The 27,829-nt window shown below is 39.2% G+C and overlaps 1 protein-coding gene across 1 annotated transcript in view; it reads right to left on the bottom strand.

Annotated features, from left to right (window-relative positions):
• Positions 1-26,690, bottom strand: part of LOC109429111 (uncharacterized) — a 142,659-nt gene extending 115,969 nt beyond the window's left edge. Inside the window, exons 1-2 of the mRNA XM_062843443.1 lie at positions 26,477-26,690; positions 15,163-15,491 (exon numbers count right to left, since the gene is read on the bottom strand). Of these exons, the coding sequence (XP_062699427.1) occupies positions 15,163-15,491; positions 26,477-26,577 (430 nt within the window). The 5' untranslated portion in view covers positions 26,578-26,690. The remainder of the gene's footprint in view (positions 1-15,162; positions 15,492-26,476) is intronic.
• Between the last annotated feature and the right edge of the window lie 1,139 nt (positions 26,691-27,829).

The raw sequence follows: 27,829 nt of genomic DNA, 5'->3' as shown, positions 1-27,829 counted from the left end.
TTATTGTAAAAGTGCCATTTACCATTCGCCGAATGGTATAGAACAATAGGGGTGATGGTGAGTGTGCAGTGTAAATTACAATACGTTAAATGGTGAATATTTTTCGAAAAAATGGTGTTGTAACAATAAAATTTATCGTATTTTTATGATTTTTTTATCAGGGGACTTTTCTAAAGAAAGAGATACTTCGCCGTTTTGATCGCTGATTGCCTGCTTGTAAATCTGAAATAGAAAAAAGTATTAAATTGTGATACGTTCTCCACTGTTATATTTTTGTAAATTGTTATTTATATATAGTTTAAATTTACCTCCATCCCTCTGAAACAAACAGTATATTAGCAGTGAAAAATAAATAGAATAAAATAAACAAATAATTAAATAAATAAATAGTGTAAAAAAGTACACCAAATCTTGATCCTGGAATGTTCCTGCATTTAAATAAACCAGGCTGGAAAATAGCAAGATCAAAACTTGAAATGGTAGATCTTACACCGTAACGCACCATTCCAAGGTGATCTACCCACGTTACGGGTTGGTTCGACGACGACTATCTAGGTACCACAAAGCCCACATGATTTCACAAGATTTTCGTGCAAGTTTCTGTGAGCCCGGGAAAAGTCGGGCGCCTAAAAAAACTGACTTTGAGATACGGCGAAGGAGAACGTGCCTCTGGAGCCGACCTACTGATACGTAACTGGTCATTATGAGTTTGAAGAATGTCGTGTCATAGAAGAGCTCACGTTTCTTACTCACAAGTCCCATCATCTTAGACTTTATGGCTCAGGCAGGATTCAAGTCTAAGACTTCCGATCCAAACAAGTTTGACGGGTCGAATGTTTAGCATACCTACATCTGGCTACTTGGATCAGCAGAAAATATTTGAGCAAATGGGAGCAACAGGGAGCAACTCACAGTTGCTCGATCAACAAAAGCTTGCTCTGAGCTAAGCTGTCCACCCCCTTGGTTAACATCTCTTGTAATATATTAGGCCAGTCACTAAGTTTAATTTTTTTTTAATAATAGGGGAATCTGAACATCCTGATGCTTTCTGAATTCCAATCCTGGCTGCAAATATGTGCGCTAATGGTTTGCTCTCAATATTGTGAAAAGAATTAGCTTTAGTTAAAATTCGCGAATAAAATAAAGAAAAATATCCTAATATTCGTAAAAATACCTGAATTTCCATGCACATGTTTAATTTTTTATGTCGATTGGCTGAAACTATAAAACTGAATTTTCCTTTCTTACAGTTTTTATTAGCTATTTTATTTTCATTTTAGTTGTTTTCAATGTTAGAGCAGTAGTTCTAGTACAACTAGAAAGAGCCTATGTGTCAGCTTAACAAGAGAATCAAAATCTTTTTAAGAAAGGTAAACATTGTTGAGCGATCTACACATCACACAAAATATATCATAGAACTTCACACATGGGATTTGATTGTCTGACTTGCGATTACTTATATCAATAAAATTTCGCAGCGAGTCAATTTTGAGTCATTCTTTGAACCGGTAAGCACAATCAATGTAAAATTATCAAAGTAACCCAATCATTTCTGAAATTCTTCAAAAATATTTACTTGCATAACATAACATGTCAAACCCTTTCTATTTGCTTTTTTTTGCATGGTAGTCATAGAAACTAATGAACAAAAACAAATAACATAAGAAAATCCGATTTTTTTTAATTGATTGTGTTATCATTATTATGCCGATATCTCAACTCATGAAGGAGATAGCTCAAAACTGTCTTCAGCCAAAATAATCTACACAAAATTTGCTATAAAATAAGGGAATTGTGAATTACAGGAAATTTTCAAAATCATTATAAATTGAGCATTTTTGAAAAATTTGGTGAAAAAAAATTGATTTAACCTTAGCCAAATATATTCAGCCGAATCAGCTTTGATGACCTGAACTCCCTCCAAACTTTGTTTGCGGGACCCAGAACCATGATTTACTTTGATTGATGAGATTTTATTTCTTTTATTTTTCAACTCATATTAGCTTTTTTTTTGGTAAATATACCAAAAATTTTCCATTTTTCATAAAACCGATGCGTGCAACCTCTAAATATTTTTTGATTGAGTTTTCATGTATGGAACTATTGTTTCTTAGACCCTAATATATCATTCTAAGGGTGTGCAAGTTAACTTTTTGACACTTTTTCTATTTTGGGACACCCTAATCGACAGCCATGTTGGATATGCGACTCAAAATTTCAAAATGATGATTCTCTGCAACCAAAGCGAATATTCGTATGAAAGTATCATTCTGTTTGCTCACTCGCAGTGATTACGATGATACTTTTTCTGCTGCGTTGCTGCAGAAATGACAATTTTTATCACTTCAAAAACGCGAGGCAAACAATCATTGAAAAGCAAAAAGTCAATGATTCGTATGAAAGCTTCGTGATGCATTATGACACCTTAGATACAAATCAGTACATATCAGTAAAATATCTCTTCAGTTTTGTTGATATATCATCATATGTTGTGCGAAAATGCTCAAAACTCTGAATACATATTTTCTAGAAGAACCTTTTTGTGATCACTATGGTATGCAAATAGTTTCGCTAAAATAACAAATTTAGAATGATTACACTAGTTTACAGCATTTTTTTTTTAACTTGGTGAGCTCATGATTATTTTAAGTGTAGTGTCCTGGCAGAGAGTAAAAAATTCGAAGATTGAAAGTGAAGATTGACATTCTCATTTTTTCATTCGTGTTTGGCCACATTCATTGTCAGCTGAATGCCTCTCCTTTTCATTTAATTCTCTGTCACGAATATTTTTTCGCTTGTCGTAAAATGTCCAATTTCTGTTAACAGACGCACAATCCAACTTAATGTGGCTTCGTGGTCGTGCGGCTAGTGTCACCAAGCATTTAGTCGCATCGGGCTAGGAGCGCGGGTTCGATTCCCGCCGCAGCTGTCAGGAAAAGTTTTCGGCTGTGCCACTGGGCGTTGCATGCTAGTCCGCTGTCTAGTGTCGTGCTTCCTTCAAAAAACGAATAGAGCTCACTGGAAGTACTAAACGTGTCCGTGTCTTTAATGGACAAATATAGATGATAATTAATATTCTAATTAACTACTAAACACAAGTTTTGATGCAATTGAAGGTATAATCGGAGGTTACGGTCCAGCTATATTTCTCAGTGAAAATTGTCAGTGACAGAAAAATGAATGAATAGGTGAAAAAATTCATTCACTAAAATGAATTTTATTTTGATCCCTCAGTTGAGATTTTTTACAAATCACGTTGAATTTCACTCATTGATAATGAAAATTTTAAACTGGGATCACAAACGCAAATGAAAAAAAAAAAAAACATTGAAAGATAGGTTTTTCCGATTTCCTATACATTAGGCCTGTCCAGCTTTTCAAAAATGTTCTCTGATTCTCAAGTCCACCCCCATATTTTGATTGGCATCCTAAAAGAAGTAACTGGTCAAAATTTCAGCCAAATCCATTAAAATTAAGAGGTGCATCAAATCAATTTTGTGTTTTTCGACTATTTTTGAACTTCAAAAAATCATAACTACACTAAAACATGTCAAAACTTAATTCTTTTGGCAGAAATTGAAAGCTTTACTTGTCTGCTACAACTTCTCCGAACAACGTGTGCCAATAAAATTGAAGGAAACATGTGTAATTATCTCATTTGTAATAAGAAAAACCTTAAAAATTTGATTTTTTGATAGATTTCGTTCTGGAACACCCTAATATACGTAATATGTTGGATTTTTCAAAACGGCATCATATTCTCCAATGTTTTTTGGTTATTTGCTTCTCTGGCACCAATGCTGTAGGAGTTGAGCAAAAATTACTAAAATTGGTGAAAGCCAAATGTGGCCTAAAAACTAGCTTTTCGGATGCAAACACGCTTTGGCGCGCAAAAAGTGGCATCGCGTCAGCACTGATATGATAGCCAATAACTGTCATCGCGCTTGTTTGTTATCACCCGTGGTAGGGGGTAGCCAAGGCAAACTTCTAGGAAGCAAAGCTACTACGTTCAGTACAATTTCGCGCCACAACGTGATTGCCTCCAAAAAGCTAGTTTTTAGGCCACATTTGACTTTCACGAATTTTAGTAATTTTTGCTCAACTCCTACAGCATTGGTGTCAATGAAGCAAATAACCAAAAAACATTGGAGAATATGATGCCGTTTTGAAAAATCCCACTTATTAAGTATATTAGGGTGTTCCAGAACAAAATCTATCAAAAAATCAACTTTTTAAGGTTTTTCTAATTACAAATGTGATAATTGCACATGTTTCCTTCAATTTTATTGGCACACGTTGTTCGGAGAAGTTGTAGCAGACAAGTATAGCTTTCAATTTCTGCCGAAAGAATGAAGTTTTTACATGTTTTAGTGTAGTTAAGATATTTTGAAGTTCAAAAATAGTCGAAAAACACAAAATTGATTTGATGCACCTCTTAATTTTAATGGATTTGGCTGAAATTTTGACCAGTTACTTCTTTTAGGATGCCAATCAAAATATGGGGGTGGACTTGAGAATCAGAGAACATTTTTGAAAAGCTGGACAGGCCTACTATACATGACTGGTGATCTAAAATCGAGTTACGATTTTATGCAAAGTTGCTCACTTTTCATTCTCCGTGACTCCAATTAAGCTGAAATTTTAACTATCCCTGCCAAAATTCAAATGCGCATGGAGAAAGTATTTCAGTTGTAAAAACTCATCAACTTATTACCCCGTCAAAAACACATCGATCGAGCGGTTTCTTACAAAAAAATATAGTTTCAGTTCGCGCTTTGGTTCATCTCAAAAGAGGTTTCGCGCAACAATGAGCTATAACTTTTAAACCAGTGTTCCAATCTTTATCAAATTGGGATGTTTTATTGTCTAGATCATTATTTCCCAAACCATGGGTCTCGATTCCAAAATATATTTTATATCCTTGAGAGTATTGCAGAACTATTAGAAACCTTGTAACGATCAAAATTCATAATCAACTTTTTATTAATTTATGGTTTTAATTTACAAAGCAAAACCTTTCCTACTTGAGGATCTAACACAAACTGACTTCGCCCTTGAGCCGTACACTCTTTCGTCGCAATGATTTGTTCGTTCTCATGTTCGTAGAATACCGATCATCCACGTGGTCACTCATCTCTTCGTAGTCCGGCTCATCAGTATTGGAACACTCACGATCGTACGAAGCCATAGCAAGGTGTCCGTTACATCTCCCCCCTCTACAACTGCGAGATTTAACTATCACAGCAGTTGTATCTCGTTTATCTGGTGTGTTTTGACTCACAACCATCTCTTCGTCTTCATCATCGTTGTTGCTACTATGTACTGGTGACAATATATTTACCCCGTTCCATTACTTTGCTCTCACGCATATATCTGCATCTTTCCTGGTACAATCGAGTACAATGATTGAGCGTTCTATCTTCATCCAATAGTAACAAGTACGCTTCTTCCGTCAAGTAGAGATCGATCATTCGCTGTTGAATGCGGAAGGAAAAATGATATCCCATGGTCTCAACAAAGTGGAAATCTGTTGGTGGTTGCTCCAGCTGACTTACTCTCCGCCAGATTCCCAAAAAGTAGCTTGCCATTTTCGACTTCATTCCATATTGCCGATAAGTTCCGTAGAAAAACTCTTCTTTGATTCTCCGTTGGACGTTTTGACACCAAAACCGTCGCAGGAATGCCGATCGCAGTTGATCGTATTGAATATAATTGCTACCGAACGCCTTACACCAATCGCGCGCATCATTTTCCAGACAGGAGTAGAAAATTTCGTTCCACTGTTGGTAAGGAACGATATAATAACGTTTAAGGTCGTTGATGTAGATTTCGAAATCCTTCAGAAATAGCGGAGCCGGATAGTGTAGAGTATTTCCGTTGAACTTCGGAGCTTGATGAACTGGATTGTACAGCTTGCGGAATGATTGATTTCTGTTCTGTTGGTTACTCCAGTTTGCACTGTAGTAATTTCTGTGATTCTTCGTATAATTGTTTCTATTGCTGGCGTTCCATGATCTGTTGCGACCCGTAGCGTTTGGGTAGCATCCCGGTTGAGCCCCCACGTTGTAACGATCAAAATTCATAATCAACTTTTTATTTATTTATGGTTTTAATTTACAAAAGCAAAACCTTTCCTACTTGAGGATCTAACACAAACTGACTTCGCCCTTGAGCCGTACACTCTTTCGTCGCAATGATTTGTTCGTTCTCATGTTCGTAGAATACCGATCATCCGATCAGTATTGGAGCACTCACGATCGTACGAAGCCATAGCAAGGTGTCCGTTACAACCTATACATAAATCTTCTCACTCAAAGCAACTTCCTGGAACGCTTATTGAAATCAAGAGATAGGTTCTTTAAGTTTAATTCCCGTTATACTAAGCACCGACCAATAAAGATCAAGTTAATTCTTGCACTTAATCCCTCACGACCAATTTGATATCTAAATTACTCATTTATAAGTTTTTATCTTCTTCTTCTTTTTGGTTATACGTTCCCATAACTATAACAAATTGTTTGACTTACAATTGTAATAGAGTGACAAAAATAGATTGAAATAGACAAGTTTTGCTTGAGTATGTTTTGAATAAAGTTTTCCCTACTTCACCGATTTTACGATCATACATATCGAAAATGTATTGATTTTCTCTCAAAAGTAGTAACGATTATTCAGAGATGCTTTGACCTAATAAGTGTTTTTTTTTCAAAAACCAAAAAAAAATCGATTTGCAAAGCTTCGTCAATTAAAATATGTTATGTGATTTAAAGCCGTCACCAGTGCAGAACTTGCTATATCGTATGATTCCTCCTAATAGCAAGATCAAGATGTTGGATAGTTAAAATATAACCAATTTTGTTGTATGAAGAACCAAAACGGAGTGTGAATTCACAAGTACTTTAACAAATGCGCAATCCTTCTTAAGCGCATAAAAAATGCCTCCAACAAAATGTTTCTATTCCAGCATCCAACAACTCGCAGTATATATTAAAATTTCCGTCTGGTGGTTTGTAACTATCGCACACTGTTGGAAGACATCATCTACTACGACCAAGATTTCAGAATGTTGACCATAGAGCGATCTGCTTCGTGGCATGGACCTAGTGACCACTAGTCCCTCATCAAATCTTCATTTAGTTTAATGCACTCCCTAAAACAATCCCCCCCCCTGATAAGTAAGTTCAATCAGATTAAATATATGGCAAATAATAAAGAGAAGTTCCAAGAAGAACGAAAAGTCACCAAAAACTTTACAGTCTAAAAGTGCATTAATAATCCTATATAGTCGTGACACAATCATTTTAAAGCTCGTAAGAATCAAAAGCCATAATTCATCATTCAGCAATCATTTATCTATTTTTTTTGAGATTTTCAGCTCTAGGCTGGTTCATCTCTGTTCTATTATTTTGTAAATGTTTAGTGCAACATATTTAATTTGATTTGATGATATATTTTGGGCTGCAAAACTGAGTCGATAAGGAGAGCGTCCAACATAGCTCTGGTCCTCACAACCCGGGTAGAGGTAAAAAACAAACCAAAGACAAAATAACAACAAGTTTTGCCATCATATCTCATTTTACCATTCTTATGTTATCTATGAATAACACTAATTAACTCGCTAAAAACAAAAAAAAGTTATCATTGCAATATTTGTTATTTCTTAGTTATTATTGAATAACAATAAATAACAGAATAATAACAAAATATGCAATCATAACAAAAAAAGGTCTTCTGAGTAAAATAACATCCCAATGGCATATTTTGCAATCATAACTTATTTAGTTATTTATGAGTTATTTTGGATTTATTTTATTTGAAATATTGATGAAGAGCAAATTTTGTTGTTTGTTTGTTGGGAATAAGAGCTAAAAGAACAAGGATAATAACTGGCTTTGTTCCAGAAAAACCCTAATTAATCCACCTAGCGGTGATGGCGCCTTTCTCGTGCCTTCGAAAACACATTTCTACACAACTCGTTTAATCCTCTAATACCCAATCCCGCCTTTAGACGGGGTATAGTTTGAGCATTTTTGTTATTTTTGTTTCGTGGAAAATCAATTTTTTTATATTTTTGGCTGATATTTAGGACTGTTCTGTATATCTCAAAATAGTTTTTGGTGTATTTTAAAGCATTTTTACATTTTTTTTAAATCATAGAAAAATTGATGTTTTAGTCACCTTTTAGAAGTCATTGTTTATTTTGTATTGAATCGCTACAATTAACATATTTTAATTTTTTCCCAAATTATTCTATCTTGGTTTAATGGTTTAAGGGAATCAAATACACTCTAAAATTATTTTTCTTAAAATAACACGGAAAATAAAATTTTCTGTGAAAAAAATTTAAAGTAATCATATTTCAACAATAATCATAAAATCTCAAAATGTTTTCATCTCAAAAAATCTGTTCTCCAAATTGGCTTCCAGGGAAAATATAAAAGTGTGGGGATGTTCAAAAATAAAAATTAGAAAAATCAAAAACTGAAATTCACGAAATCGAGAATTGAAAAGAATCATCTTTCAAAACATGTTTAAATCGATTTTAGATGACGAAAAATGATATTTAGATCAAAATAAAAAATTTGGGTATTAGAGGGTTAACAGAAATCCATTTCATGGCATCAGAGATCATAACGTTTATCTGGTTTTTGATTTTTGAACCGCAATCTTGAAGTTTGAGCCACGATTTAGGATTCAAGTCCGGCAGCTTGGAAATTCTGGTCGCTATTTTTGGACTCCAAACTTCTTCCCTATACCAGATACATTCATATTGAATGGTTTTAGAACCCTATGCTCCATTAAACAGCCGCCATTTTAAATGTTGAGACGCCTTCTTAGATATTCTGGTATCTATTTTTGACCTCCGGTTGTCTTTCCCATACCAAATATACCTATATTGAACGGTTTTAGAGCCTAAACCTCCATTAAAAAGCTGCCATCTTGAAGTTTATGCCGCCATCTTGAATTTTGAGACGCCATCTTGGATATTTTGGACACCATCTTGAATATTTTAATCGTCATTTTTGGACTCCAGATTCCGTCCCAATACCAGATATGCCCATATTGAACGGTTTTAGAGCCTAAAACTCCATTAAACAGAAGTCATTTTGAGTTTTGAGCTGCCATCTTGGATTTTAGACCACCATCTTGGATACTCTTTTTGTCATTTTTGGAGCCCAGATTTCTTCTTCATATAAAATATATCCATATTACATGGTTTCAAGTCCTAAAACTCACAGTCGCCATCTTGACTTTTGAGACGCGATCATGGATACATACATACACACATACAATCATCATCTCAATTCGTAGAACTGAGTTGATTGGTATATGTGACTTGACCCTCCGAACCTTCTATCGAAAATTGATTTTTTGATTGAACATATAGCCTTTCAGTACACTTCGGTGTACGAAAAAGGCAAACAATACTTTCGAGCTTATTTGTTTTAGAAAACTAAGTTATTTAATTAAACCAATCTAAAGCTCTTTTTTGATAGAAAATTTAATAAACTTTCGAATTAGGGTTAAAAAGCTGTGATAAGTTTGATCATTTTCAAGTAATAGCCAGTTTGAGGCAAGCAAGGTCAAAAACATGTAAAGTTCAATTACTACGTAACGGTTGAGATTTGACCATATGCGTACACATTTTTTTCACCATTTATGATCTCCACTATCACTCCTTAAATTTTATATTTGATCACTTCTACAGGAAATCCGGAACCGGTTCCGGAACACTACCGTTTCAGATATGGTCTGATACTGTTTTCCTGCTACCGTTCATCAGGTTATCGAAAATGCCGCTGTTTGATGTGTCGCATGCATGGGTTTGGTTCTCTATTGTATTTGGCTACTTCCAGCGGGACATCCGGAACCAATTCCGGAACACTACCGGTTTAGATTGGTCTGATACTATTTTCCTACTAACCGTTCATCAGGTTACCTAATATGCCGCTGTTTGATGTATCGCATGAATGAGTTATGTTCAATTTTATATTTGGCCACTTCCGGCGGGACACCCAGAACGGGTTCCGGAACACTACCGGTTATGATATGGTCTGAGACTATTTTCCTGCTTACCGTTCATCAGATTATCGAAAATGCCGTGGTTTGATGTGTCACGTGCATGATTTGGTTCTTTTTATATTTGGCCACTTCCGGCGGGACATCCGGAACCGGTTCCGGAGCACAACCGGTCCGGATATGGTCTGATACTGTTTTCCTGCTGAACGTTCATCAGGTCATCGAAAATGCCGCTGTTTGATGTGTCGCATGCATGGGTTTGGTTCTCTTTTATATTTGGTAACTTCCGGCGGGACATCCGGAACCGACTCCGGAACACTACCGGTTTAAATATGGTCTGATACTATTTTCCTGCTAACCGTTCATCAGGTAACCGAATATGCCGCTGTTTGATGTGTCGCATGAATGAGTTATGTTCAATTTTATATATGGCCACTTCCGGCGGGACACCCAGAACCGGTTCCGGAACACTACCGGTTCTGATATGGTCTGAGACTATTTGCCTGCTAACCGTTCATCAGGATTTTAAAAAATGCCGTGGTTTGATATGCCGCATGCATGGGTTTGTTGTATTTTCATGTCTGGCCCCTCCCAGGGGTACCGTTCCGGAACACCTAAATGACCATAACTCCGGAACGGCTGGACCGATCCGAACCATTTTCAATAGGAAACAATGGGACTATATGCCGCGTCGAATGAGCCGTCGGTCATTAGAATCGGTTGAGGTTTACTGCCAAAAAGTGATGTGAGTTTTTTGTACACACACATACACACATACACACACACGCACACACATACACACACACAGACATCACCTCAATTCGTCGAGCTGAGTCGATTGGTATATGTGACTTGTCCCTCCGGGCCTTCTATCAAAAAGTCATTTTTGGAGTGAACATATAGCCTTTCCAGTACACTTAGTGTACGAGAAAGGCAAAAAAGTAAATAATGACTAGTTTTGTTATTATAAGATCAAACCAAGGTCAAAGCATTTCTGAACTTACAATACAGATTTTTTTTTTCAATCATAAGTACAAAACTTACAATTATGATGATCTTTAAAGAAATAACTTATTGTGTACTTACTTTGTTATCAATAACTCGATAATAACTTATTCAGTTATTCTCCATTTCTAAATATTTTGTCCTTGGTTTGTTCTTATAAGGATAAAATTAGTTATTCTTGTGTTATTTTCCGATACAAAGTCAGTTATTGTTTTTGTTCTTTTAGCTCTTATTCCTAACTAATCAATAACAAATTTTGCCATCCAGCTAATCATTTTTAATGGCAAAATTTGATTTTCGGCAGTTATTTTCTTCTACCCGGGAAGTTCCTACCTCTTGTTTCTACGGGTAAAGCGATGACAACGACCGCCAGCTAAGAGTTGTGTGCTTAGCTGGTAGTGCAGCCTGGGCACTGTTGTCCTGCTGACTTCAGCTAGATTGAGGAGGTACGATTCGAGCGTCTGTTCACCAAGGAGGTGCGGCTCAAACAGCGTCTGTTCTGGCATCCAGCGGCTGAGAAAAAACGCTGCACCACGCCCAGCTAAATTCAAGGTGGTAGCCCCATCAGCGTGGTCGTCCCAGTGTTGGTTGGGACGTTAAACAGAACTGGCACGATGGCCCTCCGGCGAGACAGAAGTGTTGGCGTAGGCCCAATAAGCCACCCGTAAAAATCCTCATTGCGAATAACATAGGAGAAAATACGACTCGATACAATCGGCAAAGACCCACGCGACGAAATAAGGACTACGATTGGAAGCTTGGAACACGGAATTGCAAGTGACTAGGTTTCGCAGAGTGTGACAGGATAATTTATGACGAACTACATCCCCGCAACTTCGACATCGTGGCGTTGCAGGAACTTTGTTGGACTGAACAGAAGTGTGGAAAAGTGGGCATCGAGCGGCTATCTTCTACCAAAGCTGTGGCACCACCAATGAACTGGGAACAGAATTTATAGTGTTGGACAAGATGCGACAACGTGTGATCGGGCGGCATGTGCATGTTAAGAGTTAAGGGCCGTTTCTTCAACTACAGCATAATCAACGTCCACTGCCCATACGAAGAGAGACCTGATGACGAGGAAGAAGCGTTCTACGCGCAGTTGGAGCAAACATACGATGGTTGCTCGCCGTGTGACGTGAAAATCGTTGTCGGCGTCATGAACGCGCTGGTAGGAAGGGAGGAAATGTACAGACCGGTAATCGGGCGAAACAGCCTGCACGCCGTATCGTTGGCATTGCTTGGCGAAACAGAATGATTTTGTTGCTATTGTTATTCATTTACATGTTAAAACATAAACACATGAATGCGGTTCGTTGGTTATAACTTCTTTCACAAGCATCGTATCATTTTGCGGTTTTCAACGAGGTTTTTGAGAACATCTTAGGCTATCATTTTACAGTATCGGTTATAAAGTTTCAGACAAACTTTTTCAACTTATGGCAAAAATGCAAAAAAGTATGTTTTCCCATACAAAATCCCATACAAATTTCAATTGCAATGCGCAAAGTGTAGACGCAACCGGTCGTGCTCAAATTTTGTACAGATACCCAGGACCCAAAACGGAACCAAAAAGCTTTGATCTGAGAAAACGGTTCCGATGACCCACACTAATATATATTCTGATCACAACTTAGTAGAACGCCGCGGCTCAACATCGAGCAGCTGCGTAACGTAGAAGTGGCACAAGACTACGCGCAGCAGCTAGCAGTGGTTCTACCAACGGCAGCTTGGCGCAGCTACACTAGAAGATGGCTGGAGGGGCATCCGCTCCGCCATAACCTCGGCTACAGCACTAGGCTTCGCGACTCTGAATCACAGAAACGACTGGTACGACGGCGAATGTGAACAGTTGACAAACAGAAAAGAATGCAGCATGGGCGAGAATGCTGCAACACCGTACGATAGCGAATGAGGCACGTTTTAGAAAGGCGTGGAACAGGCAGAACTCAGACTTCCGGATGAAGAAGCGCCAGCAGGAAGAACGAGATCACGAAGCGATGGAAGAGCTGTACCGCGCTAAGGACACAAGAAAGTTCTACGAGAAGCTGAACCACTCGCGCAGGGGCTTTGTGCCACAAGCCGACATGTGCTGAGATAATCACGGGAATATTCTCACGAGCGAGTGTGAGCGGCCCCTGACCTCCAAGAGATTGAGGAGGAGGTTGGCCGGTTGAAAAACAACATGGATAGAAGGTATCGTGTGTCCCATCTTCAAAAAGGGCGACCAGTTGGATTGCGGGAACTACCACGCGACTACTGAGCGCTGCCAGCAAGATACTCTCTCAAATTTTATGCCACCGTCTATCACCGATTGCAAGAGAGTTCGTGGGGCAATATCAGGCTGGATTTATGGGTGAATGCGCTACAACGGACCAGATGTTCGACATCCGCCAGGTGTTGCAGAAATGCCGCGAATACAACGTGCCCACACATCACTTGTTTATGGATTTTAAATCGGCGTATGATACAATCGATCGAGACCAGCTATGGCAGATTATGCACGAATACGGATTCCCGGATACACTGATACAATTGATCAAGGCGACGATGAATCGAGTGATGTGCGTAGTTCGAGTATCAGGGACACTCTCGAGTCCCCTCGAATCTCGCAGAGGGTTACGTCAAGGTGATGGTCTTTCGTGCTTGCTGTTCAACATTGCGTTAGAAGGTGTAATAAGGAGAACGGGGATAAACACGAGTGGGACGATTGTCACGAAGTCCATTCAGCTGGTTGGTTTCGCTGATGATATTGATATTATTGCTCGTAAATTTGAGACGATGGCGGAAACATACATCTGACTAGAGAGTGAAGCCAGGCGAATCGGATTAGTTATTAATGTTTCGAAGACATAATGGCAAAGGGCTCCAGGGAGGAATCACCGCGCCCGCCACCTCGAATTTATATCGACGGTGATGAAATCGAGGCGGTAGAAGAATTCATGTACTTGGGCTCACTGGTGACCGTCGACAACGACACCAGCAGAAAAATTCAGAGGCGCATTGTGGCAGGAAATCGTGCTTACTTTGAACTCCGCAAAACTCTACGATCGAATAAAGTTCGCCGTAACACGAAGTTAACCATCTACAAAACGCTGATTAGTGATTAGACCGGTCGTCCTCTATGGACACGAAACATGAACCCTACGTGCAGAGGACCAACGCGCCCTTGGAGTTTTCGAACGGAAGGTGTTGCGTACCATCTACGGCGGAGTACAGATGGAAGACGGGACTTGGAGAAGGCTAATGAACAACGCGCTGCATCAGCTGCTGAGAGAACCAACCCTCGTCCATACCGCGAAAATCGGCAGGCTATGGAGGGCGCAGAAGTTGCATACTGGTGATTTTATAACTTAAGTCACGTTGACCTCATAAGTGTGAAATCGATTTTACATATTTGTAAATATTTATTTCAAACCTGTACTTATTCGTATTCTAACCTGAAATCCCACCTGAATAAATGAGACCAAATCCATAGAAAATACGTACGCCTATGTTTCCCTCTGTATTCCTCCCATATGGTGGTATGGGTGTTTCGCAAATACTTTCCAACGCAGTTGAACCCAGCGATACCAATACACACCGATCGCCCTGCGAGTTTTCTTCAATTGAGAAACACGCGCATGGCGGGGGAAAGCGCGCTCCTGAGTTCGACTGAGATTTTCCGCTTCTGCTTTGCGCCGACTTCGACATTGATCTCATTCAGTTTTTCAGAAGGATTTTTCATTCGCTTTTTTTTTCGCTCCACGGTATTGCACACGTACAACACAGCACATCTCACACATTGATGGGGAATAACAAACCTGGCGCTGGTCGTTCGCTAAATACTACCGGATTTGTTTAGAGGTATAAATGACCGGTGGAAAAACATTGCCATTATAAACTGTTTGATTAACTACAGTTCCGACAGCAGCTGGGAGCTCCGTTGGGGGGGAATAATATGATATGTTTTTCGAAAAGTTTTTGGAACCATTAGCAAAATCAAATTTGTTGATGTTTATTTTCTTTACCAATGTTTGGAAGTAAAGCAATGCATGACATTGATTAATTTTCCGCAGTAAAAGTATAGATTTTGAATTCATGAAGAGGTAATTATGACCTAAGGATGAACTAAAGATTAAAATTCAAAAAACTTACCGTAATTGCTAGGTACAGGCAAACGTGTTCGCACATACCCTCCACCCCAAGGCATTTCAATGCCATTGGAACCGATGCAGCAGCAGCTATCATTGACACCGCGACTGCTATTACTGCTAGTACCTCCAGCGCTCAGAACGCTGCTCCCGTTGGTGTGCTGATCGTACGAATCAGACGAAATTCGGGATTGCTGTGTGTTTCTGCTGTTTGCCAGGGGAATCCCATTATTGTCATCATTGGCTGTGGCGGCGTTTGCAAGATTTGGATTCGACAGCCTTACTCCGTAGCGTAATGTTCCCAGTTGAATGTAATCGCTCTCTGGTATTGCTCTGGTGTGGGTAAAAATAGACGAAGAAAAACAAGGGATTAGCTTGTAACGTTTAAGCAACGTATAGCTTTTAAAAGCTTTTCAAAGCTTCCGGTCGTAATGCGCCTTACACGTATACTATTTACACACCCCATTATTTGCTATAAAGAAAATTCATTTCTGTACAATGGCGCACTTTCAAAGTATGATGCGTCTCCATTTTCCGCCCAAATAGTTGAGCAGGAAACCCGTGTCTACTGTTTTTTTATTGGAACAAAACCATGCTTCTCAGCTTGATGTTTTATGAGCTCATTTACAGCTAATAAATGTGAGTTATAATAAATCATGTCAAAGCATAAATTTTACTACACTTTCCAATTGCATTACGTTGAGAACAGCCTGCTGACGCACCTAGTTTACGGTTTGGATAAAACATGATATGAATGCAAAAAAGGGGGTTGGGACGGCAAAGATATCTTTTAGGTCTTCAAGATTTCGAGTCATTTAAGGTTATGCTAAAATGTTCGAGGTAGAAGCGGTTAACGTGCGGATATTCAAAATCATACTGATGGGTGCGATTCATGGTCTAGCATTTATTTGCAATAGAAAAACCTAAGACTTCATTGGGCAAACAATATCATCGTGCTTGACGCACGAAATACTAGTGGGGATTTTTTTTATTACCGAACACTTTGGGCCTCCGATTTTAATGAAAATTTCACCAGTGCTAGAGGTCGTGGATATATGATCATAAATATATAGAATGGAAAAAAATCATAGTGGACTATTTTTCCCGGAAACGCCAAATTCAATTTCGCGATTTTTCAAACAATTGTAAAACACCCCAAACATTAAAAAATCATATCTCAAAAACTAGGGTATTTGTACCTATCTTAGTCTCATTAAGGATGTGCAACATGAAAAATCACTCACAGCGCATTGTGTACGCTTCAAATTCAATGATACAAACCTTTAACACACGTGCTCACTTCCACTGTTGATCCTACGATGCACTAGAGTGGGATTTAACTTCAATATTTGATTTAATTGCGATCACAAATCGCGAGCCACTCGCACCTATCTTCAGCTCAGCATAAAATTTCATCTCACTGGCTGGTCCATATATTCATCCCAACCGTATGTACAGCAAATCACCAACCATATTCTCATTTTCTCAGCGTAAAGCATTCTGCATGCACTCACCAACACACTTCCTTTCCCTAGCAGGTGACAGTTTCATTGTGATTGTTTTTCTTTCTCGCAAAGGAGAAGTCGCACAACAATGTGCGGCGCGACGAATCGTCTATGCTCGCTCCCCACGTTTTGCACTCGCATACATTCACAGCTGATTGGCAAATCAGTGCTGTCGAACTGGATGATAGTTCGTAAAGCTTAAGCGGTAGCAGCATATTTAGATGAAAACCAAACCAAATATTTTGAAAGAAATGGCGTCGGAAAATAAAATTATTGATCGATTTGCGTAGAAGTTCAATTACCAAGATGTTAAACCAATAAACGACCATATTCTGATTGAAAAAACATCGTATTTGTAGTGACCAAATCTCATTCAATTAACTATTCTTGTTTCTTGATGTCTGGCACCGCTGTGATGCTTGCTTTGGTGCTTCGGCAGAGATGTGCGCCGCGGTTAAAACATCACTTTTGGTCGTCGGCGGCGGCGGCGTTAAAATGAGATTTCAATATTTCGCTCTTTTACATCTCATATAACGAAACATTTTAACAAATTATACTTTGCATATGAGAATGTAAATACACTAAAACCTCAATTTAAGCATGTTTTTTATGCACTTTTTAATTTATGCACCTTTTTTATGACCTGCATAAATTGAGGGAAAGCTACTCAGAACCAATATTGTGCATAAGAATATTTAATAATGACGGTAACTATTGCAACGGCGGCTAAAGTGTGTTTATAAGGATGGAAGTCACAGGGGAGTTTCAAGGGGCTCCAAGAGGTTTCCGCGGGGTACCAGGAGATCTCCGGGGGGTCTGAGGGGGTTTTCGAAAGCATTGCAAAGAGTTTCAGGGGATTTTCGACGGGGTTTGGAGGCGTTACAGGTACGTTTTCGGGGTTTCCGAGGATCTCACGTGCGTTAAATGGGGTGCAAGTGGGTCTTAGATGGATTCGGAGGCGTTAGGCAAACGTTTTTGGGGGTTCAGATGCGTTACATTGGATCCGAGGCGGTTCAAGGGGGATTTTGGAGCCATTTCAGGAAGTTTCAGAGCATTTTCAGCGAGATTCAGAAGCGTTACGGAGGAGTTTTCAACGGTTTCGGAGCGTCGCAGGTGCGTTACATGAGGTCCGAGGGGGTTTTAGGGGGATTTTCGAGGCATTTTAGGAAGTTTCAGGATCATTGAACGAAATATTTTGTTTATTCGGCAATGAATGACATGCAGTCATTTTGGGAGCGTTTAAACTTAAATCGATTATTTTCTGAAGAATATTGAGGAAATTCTAAGTTCGGCGGCGTGATGAGTTTTAAGCTGGCGGCGTGCTGGAAAATCAAAACATCCGGCGGCGTGAAGTAATAAATCTCGACGGCGCACATCTCTAGTCTTTGAGACAAAATGAGATGAATGTAGGTACTAGGCCGAAGAAGGGGGCTTTTACCCTATGCATCGTAGAACAAACTTTTTTTTAGTGAAATCGACGCCAAAATACCTCAGCAAGCCAATAAAAAGGGGCTTCGTGGCCGTGCGGTTAGCGGCGGCAGTCGTCTAGGCGTATCGTAAGCCTCGGAGTGTGGGTTCGATTCCCGCTCCAGTCGGTGGAAATTTTCGTCAGACGAAAAATTCATCACTAGGCCACTGGGTGTTCTGTGTGTTGTCCGTTGTCTAGTGTAAGTGATGTGTTCAGTCTGTGCAGCCTCTGGCTGAAGACGGTGTGAATTGTCTTTTAAAAATACAACGAGAAAAAAGCTTCTCAGAAAAATTTTCACCATATGGAAAAACGTCTAAAAATGCTGATAAAAGTACCGTTTGTATCATAGATTATTATGAACAAAATTTTTCCTAGTGCAAAAACTAATGTTCTTCCTTTCGTTCTTTGACGCCAAAATGGAATCTCTTACCGTGTTAGAGATATAGCTGAAAAACGAACGACCAGTCGCTATATTTTTATAGGAAGCCATCTACAACAGCGTTCACTTGTTGCAACATATTTCCTTTGCAACGAGCAAATGACATACACTAATTGTAACGTAACTTTGACACGAACGTGCATCGCAGTGCACTGATAGCACATATATGGCACTTGAGTGCCTTTTAAACGCATTAAATAGTCATGTTTTGCAATGATCGGGTTTTTAACTAAAATGTGGTTCAAATAAAAAAAAATACTTATAGCACTCATACCCTATATGTTTTCAATATTAATTTAAGAAAACTAAAAAAAACATAGAAAACAAAGAAAACCATTAACGGAGAATGGTTACTACTAAGCAAAATATCTGAAATTATACCCCACGAAAAAAAATTGCATACGAATTTCTGTCTTATTTAACCCTCCTTTGGCATTAGGGTCATTTTTGACCCAAACCGTACACTACGTCAGCGAGCTGCTGCCAACGTGATGCAAAAGGAAGGTTAGCTTAATTTTACATCAAATAATTTCTTGTATGAAATGTTGAGAGCAAGTTGTAAATTTATAAACTGATGGAAATATGTGTGCGATATTTACGACGAGGTCCTTTTGTTACAGGTTAAATGATATAAGATTTTTAACTGTGTAAGTAACAAAAATGCATAGTTGTGTAGTATTTTTTGATTATAACTCTTTTGCTTCGTTCAGAAATAAAGAAAGCATTCTAAAAATTTTCAAAATATATAGTTAAGGATCGTAAATGCACAGGATGTGAATAAAAATGAGGACGTAAGAGAATTTACTGAAATTAAACATTTACTTGACATATTAGAGCATTAAACAATTTTAGACAATATTTAAATCATTCGAACCGTGCACCGATTTATTGGTTGATTCGAATATACTATGGGTATAAGTAAGGGTTTTTCATGATAGTTCTCAAAACTGATGAATTCTTTTTGACAACAAACCATTAGTTAGAAAATAGTAGTTTACGCAACAAGGTGCAGAATGAAGATTTTTACAGCACGAGTTGTACACTTATCCAACGAGGCTTGCCGAGTTGGATAAGTACGACGAGTGCTGTAAAAATCGAGTTCTGCACCGCGATGTGTACAACGTTTTTTGCAATTTCATAAATTACCACTTGAGGATAGTTTTTAACAAAACTTTTACATCAAACTGCACACTGATGTTCATAGCCATGTTTAAGAAAGTCTGACCATAGCAGGTTATATTGTGCAGTTGTCACAATTTTTCAAACCTGCATCCAGAATGCATCAAGAAGTTGATCAAAACTGAAAACAGTGCTGTAATGGTTCATTACGCAACGCAAATCAGTGCTGTAATGAACCATTACAGCACTGATAATTTGGTGTGGGAAAGTAGGCCTTTTCCTGTCAGATTTGCGTGAGGTAAAACAGCCTATTACGATGAGAAATTGCAAAAAAGTGTATTTTTTATCTGTATTCGGAATCGGTGAGGGGGGCTTCCAGCTTGCTCGCTCAGGCAAGTACACAAATAATAGAGCCTCTTTGTGCGCTGAATCCCGTTCAATTCGCAGCTTGGATGTTTGTGATATGCCATCATCACGGGTTGCAAACCGGCAGCTTGACCCATCTGAGGATCGTATTTGGGCGTATTATCAGAATGTAAGGGGTCTCCGAACCAAATTTTTTTTTTTATTCTTAATCACTTAACCTAATTTACAGCTCTATTGTCCACTGGGGCACTACGTGAGCAATTTCAATTGACAACTGCACTTACATTTTGTACAGCGCCTACACGGTAAAAATTCTGCACGCTCGATTCAAGGGAAAAATCCATTAATTATTCAACATATCAATCAACATGATCAGAAATGCTTTATCCTTTGAAATCACAATGCTGTCACTGTTGACCTAAGAACCAAAACAAACCCACTGGAGAAGTCAGCTGAAAATCACTTCGATTTGCACTAATGTAAAAAGCTACACGATCTGATGTGAAAAGTTCTTGATTTGGAAATGACTGCTTTAGACATGAAAGCAAATCTAGTTGACAGATGGTAGAAAGTGTTTCGCTTCGATTCACATCTTTCTAACAGTTGTGAAGTAGAGTAGTGGTAAGGCTAGAGATCATAACGGTCAAGATCCGAGTATCAAATCTGGGTTTGGGACGAACAGGGACAACTATTTTTTTTAATTTCGTTTTCAAATCAAAACATTGTCAACAGCGTATTGAAGCGATGTTCCATTGAAATTGAAGAGACATTGGATGTTACTTTCAAAATGGTATTCAAATGATACCGAATTGATAGGCAAGTAGTGCGAATTCAAGTGCCAATCCCCTCATATCAGCGTGCAGATTTTTTACCGTGTAGATTCTTATTCTACTTTATCGAACTGGTGCCTTTCTGCTGCTTTCACTTTTTCTACTTTATACCTAGTAGAATGATGAGCACAAGGATGATGATGGATGGCCGTTGTTCCTTTCAGTGTCCGTTGCTCTCGGGGGAAAAGCAACTGACGAAAAATTGCAAGTGCCGGGGCTGGGAATCAAACCCATGACCATCCGCATATGAAGCGAACGTGTGACCAACTACGCCACGGGCCCCGCCGAACCAAAATTGACGATTTGTTTCTCACCTCTTCGGATTGCGGCATGGACATAATCTTCCTAACCGAAACTGGTCTGGATAGCAGCATCGACTCTCTTCAGCTTTTCGGAGGGGACTACAACGTTTTTCGCTGTGATCGCAACGCCCTCAATAGTAACAAAGCTAGCTTTGGTGGAGTGCTTATCGCCGTGGCAAAGCGTTTTCCTAGTTCCGTTGTGAACGTTGAACATGGTGATCAACTCGAACATGTCTGCGTTTCAGCGTCTATTAAAGGCAGTAGACACTATCTGGCTTCTTTATATCTCCCGCCTGACCGTAGTCGGGACAGTAGAACCATGGACTACATATCGCATCCATTAGAGAGTTGTGTGAAAGATCCGCTAGAGTTTTGGTATGTGGTGACTACAATCAACCACGGTTGGATTGGTTGGCCGCTGATTGTTCGGTGAGCGTAGCCGAAGCATCATCACTCAATGCTGCTAGTACGGTTCTTCTGGATGGAATGGATTTCCTCAATCTCTCTCAACGTAACGCAGTTCGGAACGAACTCGGCCGCACGCTGGATTTGGTATTCTACAGCGTGGAAAACGACATGGAAATTGACGAGTCTGCGGTTCCACTCTTGCCTATCGACAGTCACCATCCTCCTTTGGTTTTGTCACTGTCTTCGACTCTTGCACAACCAGCACAAATTGAGCGGAACTTTGAAATCCGGCCTCTTGACGTCCGTAAGATTGACTTCGCGATTTTCTCGCAATTCCTCTCTAACCGAGACTGGGGCGATGTTCTTCAATGCACTGACGTAGACGACATGACCATGCGGTTTTGTGGGATTATCAAGGATTGGCTGGAATCGAATGTTCCACGTAAAAAGCGCCGTTTTTCTCCGGCGTGGAGTACTCCGTTGCTTCGTAGACTGAAACGAGATAGAAATTCGGCTCAGAGAAAACTAAGGAACAACAAAACAGCCGACAATAAGCGGAACTTCAAACATGCGAGTGCAGTATATTGTAGACTCAACAGTTCATTGTATAAATCGCATGTTCTCAGAGTGCAGTGGAACTTGCGGCGCAACCCAAGCAGCTTCTGGAGTTTCGTGAACAGCAAAAGGAAAAACTCTAGCACTCCTTCTAATGTGCGACTTGGTGATAGAGAGGCAACCAGTACTGCGGAAGCATGTGAGTTATTTGCAGAACACTTCGCATCAGTCTTCGAACGGAGTCGAACTAGCGACCAGGAAGCGCAGTCTGCAGCAAGTGATGTACCGCAGGACTCCATAAATCTGACTACGTTTGTGGTATCCGAAGAGATGATAATTGCTGCATCGAGGAAGCTAAAAAACTCCTTCACACCTGGTCCGGATTGTATTCCTGCCACGATACTTCGGCACTGCGCTGCTGCTTTGGCTAAACCTCTTGCGGTGATATTCACTCGGTCTTTCAACCAGGGTAAATTTCCAACTTTGTGGAAGGAGTCGTATATGTTTCCCGTATTCAAATCCGGTGATCGTCGAGATGTTCATAACTATCGAGGAATAACAAGTCTTTCTGCAGCTTCTAAGCTTTTTGAGATAATCATAAGTCAAGCTGTATTAGCCTGCTCTAGAAGTTACATCTCCTCAGATCAACACGGTTTTATGCCTGGCAGATCGGTAGTTTCTAATTTGTTGGACTTTACACAAACTTGCATAACTGCAATGGAGCAAAACGCACAGGTTGATGTCATATATACTGACCTCAAAGCAGCTTTTGACAAAATTGATCACAAAATTCTCTTGTGCAAGCTCTCTCGTCTGGGAGCATCGTCGACAGTTAAAGCCTGGTTGCAGTCATACCTGCATAGATAGAACTCTACGCGTTCAACTTGATTCCTGTGTTTCGGAGCCGTTTTCCAGTACATCAGGTGTGCCTCGGGGGAGCAATTTGGGTCCCTTGCTCTTCATTCTGTTTTTCAATGATGTTGCTGCCTTATTGGGAGCAAGATGTAAACTTGTGTATGCAGATGACCTGAAGCTTTATATTGTTGTATCAACTCTGGAGGATTGTCATCAATTGCAACGTTTATTGGACCTGTTCGTCGAGTGGTGTTACCGGAACAAGCTAACCATCAGTATTTCAAAATGTATGGTAATGACGTTTCATCGTATCAAGAACCCAATCATATTTGACTACAACATTGATGGCGTCTCGCTGCAGAGAGTTGACAGGGTCAAAGATCTGGGCGTCATTCTTGATCCAAAGCTGGACTTCCATCTACACTATCAAGAGATAATTTCTAAAGCGAATCGACAACTTGGATTTATTTCAAAAATTGCAAAGGATTTTACTGACCCGCATTGCTTAAAGTCGCTTTATTGCTCGCTTGTACGGCCAATACTTGAGAATGCATCTGTTATCTGGTGTCCGTATGAAGTCACGTGGATTCTTCGACTTGAACGGGTACAAAAGCGATTTCTGAGAATGGCTTTGCGAAATCTTCCCTGGCGAGATCCGATAAACTTGCCACCATATTCGGACAGATGCCTACTATTGGATTTAGATTCTTTAGAGCGTAGGAGGACGATACAACAGGCAACATTTGTAGCAAAGCTCCTGAATGGTGAAGTAGATTGCCCGGAAATACTTGCGCAATTGGACTTCCGAGTTCCTCAAAGGTGGTTACGGAATTCTTCGTTGCTGCACATCAGGTACCATCGTACTGCCTATGGCTACCATGCGCCACTGACAGCGATGATTAGGGCGTTTTTGGAGGTAGAATCCGTGTTTGAGTTTGGAAGGAGTTCAAACCAGCTACGCAATGCTCTCCGAAGAAGAAGATGAAGATGTAATTTTTAATTCGTTAAGTTTTATTGTATTGTTTCTTGTTTTTTTACCAACTAACTTATTCATGTAGACTTTTGTCGGATGGATTATTAACATAAATAAATAAATAAATAAATAAATTAACGAGATTTTTGGCCTTAGGCTAGTTCATCTCGGTACCCACACTTTACTTCCCTTCCCGAAGGAAGAACTCACATTTTGTGAGTATGTCGGAAGTGGGATTCGATCCCAGGTTCTCGGCGTGACAATCATGGGCTTTAACCATCACACCAGATCCAGAGAGTACATGTTTGTTTCTCTCATCTATGGTATATATCTTTTTAAGTTCTGTTAAGTTTTAAATATGTGTTTTAGTTATGTGTGTTTATGCACAGACCATGCTATTTACTAAATATTGAGTGGAAAATGGTCTATTCATGGTGTATAGAAGAATCCACATACCACAAACATACATTCAAGCAACAAAAACACTATAAAACAAAACAAAGCTTTACATTTGTAAAGAGACCTTATAGTTACCTGATATCCACTCATTTCTAACGGTTTGCATATGATTGCTTTGATTGAAAAAAATACATTGAAATATGCATTTGCGTATGTCATTTGCTCGTTGCAAAGCAAACATGTTGCAACAAGTGAACGGCCGCTATGGTAGATGGCTTTCTATGAAAATATAGCTACTGGGTGTTCGTTTTTTGGCTATATCTCTGAAACGGTAAGAGATTCCATTTTGGCGTCAAAGAACGAAAGGAAGAACATTAGTTTTTGCGCTAGGAAAAATTTTGTTCAAAATAATATATGATACAGACGGTACTTTTATCAGCATTTTTAGACGTTTTTTTTTCTCTATGGTGAAAAATTTTTTGAGAAACTTTTTTCTCGTTGTATTTTTATTGGATTGCTGAGGTAATTTGATGTCGATTTCACAAAAAAAGTTTATTCTACAATGCATAGTTTTCGAGATATGGTTTTTTGAAGTTTGGGGTATTTTAGAAAACTTTGAAAAATCGTGAAATTTCATCTAGCGTTTCCCGGGAAAATAATCCACTATGATTTTTTTGAATTCTATATATGATCATATATCCACGACCTCTAGCTCTGCTGGAATTTTCATTGAAATCGGGGACCCTTCGGCCCAAACCTGTTCGGTAATAAAAGAAATCCCCTAATACCAAATTGTTAATTTTCTCAGCCAAAACTTTTATAGTGATCATAGAACACTAAGCTGTCTCAGTTGGAAAATTACATCTGAAAGTTTTTTCACTGATTCAATGCAAGATGACATCTTTAGGGCTTAATAGAGTTAACATTTTATTACTATTAGGTAGCTGGCTAAAATAATTTTATAAAAAATTATCGAAAGGCAGAATCACATAAGGCTAATTAAAATTTGGCAGACTTTTTTAACCAGCAGAGCAAACGGCCGGCTGTTTTATGTGATTCTAACATTCATGCCATAGATGGCGAAATTGACCCTAGATTAAGAGGTTGACGTTTTTTTTTCATGGTTTTTTTTAGGCATGGTTTTGTGTTTATACCTTCAACCATCGGTGTTATGAACAAATTTTTCTATGAAAGAAGTCCCAGCTTCAGTCAATATACAGACTCTTCAGAGACTGAATCGCTGTCTGGCAAGTCAAAATGATTACGATGCGGGTTTATTCATTGATCGGTTATGTTTTTATCACCATCTCGGCACAAACCCAACTTTAACTGAGCGTCGTCCCAGCATCTTTTCAACTTAAAGCACAATTTTACCTGACTTTGACTCGACATCTGGCAGATATATCAAGTCGAGATTAAATTGCATGGTTTGTTTGTGGACAAGTTTTTTTTCTTTCATTTGCTACCGAACCTATGTCAGACTCTGCTAGTTTCGGACAGGTTATGGGCCCAGCACGAGTGACCCGACGAACTGTTCCTGGTTTGTTGTGTTTTGTTTTAACAGTAGTGTTGACAGCTTCTCTCATACAAACCAAACATGCAAGTAATTTTGTTTTTCGAGGCATGAAAAGTTCAGGGAATATCATTCGCACGTAGAAAGCGATCATTTCAAAGCATTATTTTAGTGAATATTAGGCCTGAGCCTTAAGGCGAAACTGAAAGCATTTTTTGGTTTTTGATTTTTGATTAAACAACGAAGCAATATTCCAAAAATCGGTTTTCGTGCACATATAGAGTATGGATCAGGGTATCTTCTGAACTGAATGTTTTTCGCGAAGGAAAATGTTTTCGTTTTTGCAGAAACCATTTTTTAACAAAATTTCACAAAAAAATGGTTTCTGCAAAAACGAAAAACATTTTCCACCACGAAAAAATTCAGAAGATATGTACCTTGATGCATACTCTACATGTGTACGAATACCGATTTTGAAAATATTGCTTCGTTATTTAATGAAAAATCAAAAACCCAAAAAATGAGAAAATGCTTCCAGTTTTGCCTTATACACCTACACTACCGTACTAGAGTAGGTAAGTCATACCTGTTCCATCGCTGTTGCATTCCAGTTGTGAGCTTTTGGCAGCTTGGCGGCAATGTTTTAATGTTGCGTGCCCCTTCTTGTGCATTGAATTGGTTGTTCATCTTTTGCGACAGGGGCTGGTGGCTTCGCCCGGATCATTTTCCATGCAGAGTCAGTTAGGGAACATGGGAAAACGATGTTGAATCACAAAATCTGTAAAGAAAATCAAAGAAAAAAAAAGATTTATTGAAGGAATAATTTGAAATAAGAAAAATTAGGAAAATTAGTCACAACAATTGGTTGACATTTTATGAAAACAATTGATCACAATAAAATTAAACAAAAAATCCGCAATATTGAACAACTTGCCGAATTGAAACCTTGACCTTCATTATCTGTCCAACGTAAGCATCAGCTCAAACCAAACCTGTCATGATCAAACTTTCGAACAAAAAAGTGACTAATAAATCCTAACCTCACGAGCCTGAGTGATCACCGTGGAGAGAAAAGAAATAGCCGCCCCATCATCGCTCGCTTCAACCTGCGGCTGTTAACACATGAAAAATGGATTCATCCATCAAGCTCGTCAAATGGTATTAATTTCACTTTTCAGAAAAGATCCAACGATTTGCAGTCATCGCATAATCGTCGTGTGTATACACGGGAATCACTCACAGCTCTAGGTATACACCACAATCCGAATGCGGTATTCCTTCCCAGGTTGAGGGGAGATATGTAGACATGACGAGAACAAACACCCAAGTGGTCGGACCTTGAACGTTGATTTCAACCCGAATGCCGCGCTGCACAGTTTTAGCATCACCGTGCAGGCTGAGATAGAAAGACGGTACTGTGGAATGGGGGTGGCTTGGATCATTTTCAGTAAGTTTTTGAAAAAGTTGTCCAATGTTCATAAGAACAATATATTTTACTTTAGAATTAGCTCGTAAGGTGGTTAATTTGTAGACAATCAATTATATGAATGATTTATCAAACCTACCTTGCCACACAATTTGACCCTAGAAGGATGTTGGGGTAAATGTGACCCAGACAGGCACGCTGAACGTGCACTACATAATCATACATATAATTATTTGCTCAACATTTCACCGTAAAGTGCAGCGAGCTCGTGGTTCATCCTTCTCCACCACACACCGTTCTCCTGTACACCGCCGAAGATCGTCCTTAGGGGCTGTCCATAAACAACGTGGTCATTTTTTTGGGACTTTTCAACCCCCCCCCCCGTGGTCATAAGTTCATACAAAAAATTTTATTTGTCCATACAAAATGATCATTGGCCGAACCCCCCCCCCCCCCTGACCACGTGGTTTATGGACAGCCCCTTAGCACGCGTCGCTCGAAAACTCCGAGTAC

The sequence above is a fragment of the Aedes albopictus genome, unplaced genomic scaffold (assembly GCF_035046485.1).
Source record: "Aedes albopictus strain Foshan unplaced genomic scaffold, AalbF5 HiC_scaffold_22, whole genome shotgun sequence".
Lineage (NCBI taxonomy): Eukaryota > Metazoa > Arthropoda > Insecta > Diptera > Culicidae > Aedes > Aedes albopictus.
Note: the sequence above shows the minus strand (reverse complement) of the source record. Positions and strands in the feature narration are given on the sequence as shown.